Below are 6,701 nucleotides of genomic sequence, written 5' to 3'. Positions count from 1 at the left end.
GAAGGAAGGAAGGAAGGAAAGAAGGAAGGAAGGAAGGAAAGAAGGAAGGAATTAGGACTACAAATAAATGAACCAAGCAAAAATCTGTTTCTGTTTGTCTCTATCCACACTGGCTCCCGTTAGCACTGGTGAACGAGGCGCTGGTGAACGCAGGTCGCCCTCAGACACCTCCACTCCCCGCTCACTCTCCTGTCTCAGCACATCTCTGCAGTCTGGCCTGTGCTTTCAGCTCTTGGTTCACTACGCAAGTCTTTTCCTACAGCCAGCTTGCAAGCTCCCGCCCAGGCGAACTCCTCTCCCAGCACGAGCTCCCCTTACCTCTCTTTAATCGACATCGTTTTGCTGGGTGAGTCAAGGACGCCCTCTCCCGTTGGCACTTTGACCTCTCCAGTAGCAAACATGGCACTCGGGCTCTTGCAGTACTTCTCCTGTAGCTGCTCGGAGGAATCCTGCTGCTTCCAGGAACTGGGGGCTGCCGCTGGAGCAATGGGTTTCCCAGTGGGGGCGGTCCCAGCCTGCTCGGGGGCAGGCTCCCCAAACTCTGCTGCTGGGAAGAGAAGAAGCAGCTTCAGCATTCCCCCTCCAGGGACACTCTTTCAGCAGTTCTCGCCAGACAGGGCAGCTCTGGTCCCCCGTCTGTGGGCACGTGGCGGCTCAGCCAGGCCGCATGGCTTCGTGCAAACTTCCGACACAGCACACCGTTTTGTGACATCCGTGTCTCTCCCATGGGCAGGACATAGGATGCTGGCTTTCACCACACACCATGGAGTGTTTCTACTTCTCCAAAACAAAACTTTTGCATTTCACATGTGCTATACCCACCAGCCTACACCCCTGTTGCAATTTACAGGGTCACTGCATGAAGTAGAATGGAGATTAAAGCCCTATGCAGCCTGTAAAACAAGAATATAGAAAGAGTACCCAAGATTGTAGTCCTAGTTACTTGGGAGGCTGAGACAGGAGGATCACACTTAGAGGTAAGGCTGGGTAATTTAGCAAGAGCCTGTCTCAAAATAAAACATAAAAAGGGCTGGGGATAGAGCTCGGCGCCTCCTAGGTTCAATCCTCAGTAACTCCTCCCACAAAAAAAAGCAGCCTAGAAATTAGAGACTGGCCCAGGTCCCCGGCCCCCGTGCACACCCAAGCCCTGTGCCATCGGCCGTCAGCCATGGCAGTGCCATTAAAGCTGTCATAGAGCTCAAGTCACAGCCGCCAGAAGCTCTTATCAAAGTGTGCAAAAGGGTTTCCGACATTTTATTGCTCAAGACTGGACTGTGCATACCAGATTCCAGGGGAAGAGCGTCTCTCTGGGGAGAATATGATTCACGGAACTCCTGACCCACACCAGCTGTAAACTGCCTTTACAGCTCAGTTAAACGGAATCACCATCTCGGGCATCAAATCAGGCGGGGACGAAACACCCTGCTGTTCCTGAAACTCCCGGCGCGGCGGTAATTTACCTCTGAGCGAAAACCTCCTTTTGGGGGCATTCTCCGCGTCCACCTTGTCTTCGAAGGGCGGCCCGTCCTCCGCGCCCAGGCCTCCTTGTGCACTGCCTTTCCCCCTGAAAAATTCCTTCAGTTCATCACCACGGTGGGCAGCAGGGGCAGCGGCGAGCTCCAGGCTTCCTTTCCTGGAAACGGTGTGTCTGGGCTCCTGGTGGCTGTCTCCTTCCCTGGCTCGGCCCAGGGGCGCTGAGGACGGCTCTGCTTCCTCTGAGGACCTGTGCGTTTTGCCGCCACTGTCCCCGGCCAGCACAGCGCCCTGGCCTTCCGTCTCTGCACATTCCCTCGACATTCCTTTGCTCCCACTCCCCTCCACCAAAGGCGGCCACGCCTGCGGCTTCAGAATGCTTCTAACTGGAGAGTCTGAATTTTCCACCAGGGGAGGAAACTTAGCGTCAGTGGCACCTGCATTGTCCTCGGCGGGGGGCTTTGTCCGAAGCTCCCCTGCGTACATGGGGGTGGCTGTGGAGAACGACGTGGACACAGAGGTGCTCACGGTGGGCGAGAAAGGGATGAGCTTCCCGCTTTGCACCTGGCAGGACGCAGATAACCAGTAAGCACCACTGAAGTGCTGAGCTGCAGCCCGAAATGCTGTGTTACAGGCAGTCTATCTCACTAGAAACCCGGCCCGGACGGGGTTACATAACACACCTCTAACAAACCCCTCTGGCTGCAAAGTAGGTTGTAGTTATTACTTTCTCTTTCCAAAACGGCCTCCTTCCACATGATTTTGCAAGCGAGTTTTGAAGACAAGAGAAACACGCTTAGCATGGTTACCCTCCTTAGGGATGCAAGGATCACCCAGTCACCCCTCGGCAACACAGTCTAGCACGAGATCACCTTACGCACAGCGCTGACCTAGGAGTAACACCTGCGCTTTCACTGAAGCACACACACCAGCCGGGACGACAGACCAGCACCCACCTGCTCCACCTCGCCGAGCGTGACCGGCTGGGTCTGATAGCGGGCATTTGTCCTCCTCTGTCTCATGTCGATTCGGTTTCGGGTACAAATTGCTTTTGAGACAGGCTGGGACAATTTGTTAAACAGGGCCAACTTCTCTGCTAAGCTCAGACTGGAGGAATCAGGTTCTCCTAGTTCAGCGGAATCTTTGCCCTCATTTGCCTGGTCCTTGGCTAAAGCTTTTTGATGAGCAGATGCCTGCAGTCTGAAAGGAGAGGATGAAAAGTCAGCGGTACAGATCACAACAAAAGCCCACCGCGAGTTTTTTCCGTTAACTTTCTTCCAAGTGTCACTTAACTTTGCAGTGGGCTTATTTTTCCCTATGAAAATTAGGACGGGGTAGGCAATTGCTTAGCTACTAAACAAGACAATGAGTAGCAGAGGCAGGCTTGGGACACTAGCCTTATCAGCTTTAGAACAAGCAGATTCTTAGTTTTGAATTTCTTCTAAAAAGTAAATTTCCTCTTTAAGGAGCCAAAGTTGGCTTGGGTTTATTTTACCTTAGAGAGACGACGTGTTGTTAGTATCATAATAAATAAAGACAAAGGGAGTGGTAAGGCACTACTAGGGCATAGTTAACGTTCCCTAAAGATGTGTTTCAGGAATAATTAATTTAAAAATATATTCATTTATGAACAGCATGATCTGAAACACAGGCCCTTGATTTGCAGTTGCAAATACAAATTTGTAACTTTAACCATTATTTCAGTATAGTATATTTTTCCCTATCAGGTCCCTATCATTCTTTTAAAAGGTATTTAAGTCAAATTCCCAGTAACTTGAAAAGTGGATAAAATTTCAGGTTATTATAAATCCTGGCAGTTAGGGCTGGGGGTGTAGCTCAGTGGTGGAGCTCTTATCTAGCAAGCGTGAGGCCCTGGTAGATTCCTGGTACTGCAGATAATACCAATAACAGTAATGATAATAAATCTCTCTAGTTTCCAGGGGGAAGAGAAGGAAGGTTTCCAACTTATGTGATCACTGTGTATCTTCAAAGGTTTCTGAGACAATATTCCTTCTGCCACTGGCAAATCTCCTTCTGAAGCCTAGTGAAAAGTATGTTCTGCCTTCACCCCAGTTAATCACAGACTCCCCGGCTGTCCAGGACCAGCTACGGTGGAAAGGCCACCCGAGTCTCCAGCCTTTCCGGAGTCCAGTGCCTCCGACTGGGAGGACAACACCCCCTTCCCTGACAGATGCCCGCTTCTGGGTTGGGCACTGTCATTTCAATTTTTTCATTCCTATTTTTAGCCTTTGTGATTTGACTCACAACAGTAAAACAAAGGCAATTTTTACATGATTTGAGGATATAATTTTAAAATAACCACAATTTGAAACATAACAGCAAAACACCTCTGCTCAGACAACACAAATTACTTTCTCGACCCTAAAATACAATGGTACTGTCTCTCTGTAAATTACAAACAGGGAGGATTTTTAAAAATAGATGTATTGGTATCTAATATGTTACAAAAAACCCGAGTCTTATCAGAATTTCAGTTACATGTTAATGTGCACTTTTCCAGTCATCTGCAAGTGCTAGTATTTAGGTGAAAGAATGAAATTTTCTTAGGAATGATTGTTATTTTGAAAGATGGAAACAAAACAAATGGATAAGTGAGTTAGTGCGATCCTAGTGCCGACACAGGACGCCAACAGATGGATTCGGTGTTCTCCCATGCAGACCTTCAGTACCTTCAACCACGACAAAACACAATGCCACACGGCCCAGGAACAACGCACTGCCCTGGCTCGGTGGCCACACACACGGAGGCACTCAGGCTCTCAGATGCACTGCTGCCCAGCACCTTGGCGCTGGGGCTACATGCAGCTGTTTCTGTCCGGTACCTGGCAGGCTGCACACAGCTCCTAGCTACAGTGGGACTGGGAAGTCTCGCCATTACAGGGTGGGCGGCCCCAGAACGTGAAGCAGGGATAGGTTCACTTTAAAAGCAATTGCCAAAGAAGGAACATCCGTAAGGAGAGAAGAAAAGAAGCATTAAGGAAAGCACAGATTGACATTCACCAACGTTAAATCGAATCTTTTACCAAAATGATTTGCTAATTACTTTGGGGGCAAAACAAAAATCACAAAATAACTTGAAAAGCAACGTAGGAAAGGAGAGACAGAGGTCACCCCAAAGTAACAGAAGCAGCATAGGGACAGGGCTTGAAAAAGGTTTCCTTTGTTTTCAGAATACACACCCTCACTTTAAAAACTGGAAAAAGCTAGTATCAGCCATTAGTAACTCCGTAGATTATGCCCATGTTTTAGAATGCTGAAAAGAATCTGTGACCTCGTACAATTTAAGCGCAGCACAGTACGCTCACGGGACCTCGAAAGGGGTCAATGTTCCTGTGTTTATTGTTTTGCCCCCCTGGGTATCTGTTTCCTACACCAGCCACTCAAAAAAACTCTTTTAAACAAACTGATTTGCTAAGAGTTCCTAATCACAAGTCACGAGGATGTACTCATCTACAAAAACAAAAACTTGAGGCTGGGGATGTAGCTCAGTGGTACAGCACTCGCTTAGCATATGCAGGACTGGGTTCCATCGCCAGCCCCGGGAGACGGCAACGACCGCGGGAGAAGCTGAGGAACAAGTGCTCAGAAGGCAGCAAAACAACCCAACACAGTTCACAGAGCTGAACCTCACCACAGAGGCCTGCTGGAATGTTCACAGGAACACATGGAAGTGTTCACCTGGTGAAAGCCGTTATCTTAGAACGAACTGTACTCTGGGGAAACAATTCTGAAGGTATTGGAATACACTGCTCAGAACCGATGTTCTGTAGTTTGGAAAGCCGTCAAACTGCCAATTCATTTTCAAATGTTTTTGGTTGATTACTTAAAAACAAAACAAACATTCTTTCTATTTTAGAGATATGGGCTGAACTATTGACGGGTGAAAGGATGCCTGGGATTTGCTTGAAAATAATGCAGGAGGAAAGCAGAAGTAGAGGGCGTGCTGGGCGGGAAAGACCGGCCAGGCACGGGGAACTGCTGAAGCCAGGGGTCCATTGCATTTCACCTGTTTTCATATTTTATGTTTTTCATCATAAAAATAGAAACAACCAAAGTGCATGGGCAAAACCAAAATTCCTTAACATTTTTTTAGGAGTTACATCATCCTATGACAAAGCTTGACAGACTGCCGTGAAGAAAATCCTGAGATCCCCCCTTCTCTCTGGCTTTCACCTAAACCATCTTCCCATCACCTGGCTTTAACGTAAATGCTGAAATCCTCTTTTTGAAACAAAAGGAGACACTGTGGCCGGCCGAGGCCAAGGAATCCCGTGCAGACTCACGTGGCTGCAATGACCACTTCCTGGGTGGTGACGGGCTGGGTGTGAGACCGGTCCTGCAGGCGGCGCAGCCTCTGCTCCACTGCGGCGTTTCTGGAGCGTCTCTTTGGGACATTCTGTTCATCGAATGATTTCTCCATTTCCTAAGATTGGAAACACAGTGCGGAGTTCGTAAAGCAAAGGAAGAGGAATAGAGACAGTGAAATGTCTCCGCTCTGCAGGATCCAGGGAATACGCAGGCTGGGTGCCCCAAAGCCTACACTACCATTTGCACCTGAAAAGTCCCCCAAAGATCCTCTGTCCCCAGCCTGCATCTACCGAGAGAGGTTGGAGCCCTAAGTGGGTTATCTCAGGTATTCTGTCTAGCACGACAGAATAAGAGGACAACAGGGGGGTCAGGCGAGGAGGTCCCGGAGGGGCGTCTAGCAGCCAGAGGCCCAGAGGCCCCCATTCCTAGGGGCTTAGGTTTCTGGCCATGCCCTTCTTCACACCTTACCCTGAAGAGCAGCCTCTTGGCGGCAACACTCAGCTTGGCTCGTTCATCTACCTTTTCTTCATCTGTGAAAAGCCAAGGAACAAAAACTGAGCCTCATTAGAAAACACAGGCAGCACCTCTGGAACATTTTCCAAGACTGACCTGGAAATCCCTTGCAGACAAGAATAGATGAGCTAAATTAACAACAGGGCATACTTTCCTCTTGGGGGGAGGCTGTTCTTCTTGCTCAGTTCAAAGGTACTAATTCCCCCTGCAATTCAAGCCAAACCAAACTGAACCAAACCAAATCAAACCAAATTGTGTCTGGACAGTGATCTGACTAATGGAGATCTAAGGACAGGTATATGAAAGGAATTCTTCCTCCTGTGGAATAGCAGCAGTAACAAGAAAATCCAAGTTTTCTGATTCAAATCATTTGTTTTTATGTCGTT

The 6,701-nt window shown here is 48.6% G+C and overlaps 1 protein-coding gene across 13 annotated transcripts in view; it reads right to left on the bottom strand.

The window, feature by feature from the left end:
- Positions 1-6,701, bottom strand: part of Svil (supervillin) — a 125,733-nt gene that overhangs the window by 54,920 nt on the left and 64,112 nt on the right. For 9 of the 13 annotated variants that reach the window (XM_013515381.1, XM_013515379.1, XM_013515382.1 and 6 more), the window contains 6 exons: positions 6,271-6,332; positions 5,778-5,917; positions 4,317-4,412; positions 2,430-2,673; positions 1,461-2,037; positions 319-547 (listed from right to left, as the gene is read on the bottom strand). In XM_013515381.1, the coding sequence (XP_013370835.1) occupies positions 319-547; positions 1,461-2,037; positions 2,430-2,673; positions 4,317-4,412; positions 5,778-5,917; positions 6,271-6,332 (1,348 nt within the window). The remainder of the gene's footprint in view (positions 1-318; positions 548-1,460; positions 2,038-2,429; positions 2,674-4,316; positions 4,413-5,777; positions 5,918-6,270; positions 6,333-6,701) is intronic. The other 4 variants (XM_013515383.1, XM_005387198.1, XM_005387200.1 and 1 more) reach the window with 2 other exon arrangements.

This window comes from Chinchilla lanigera, unplaced genomic scaffold, assembly GCF_000276665.1.
Source record: "Chinchilla lanigera isolate Chin_1 unplaced genomic scaffold, ChiLan1.0 scaffold00028, whole genome shotgun sequence".
Lineage (NCBI taxonomy): Eukaryota > Metazoa > Chordata > Mammalia > Rodentia > Chinchillidae > Chinchilla > Chinchilla lanigera.
The sequence above is the reverse complement of the archived record's forward strand: the minus strand, read 5'-3'. Positions and strand labels throughout refer to the sequence as shown.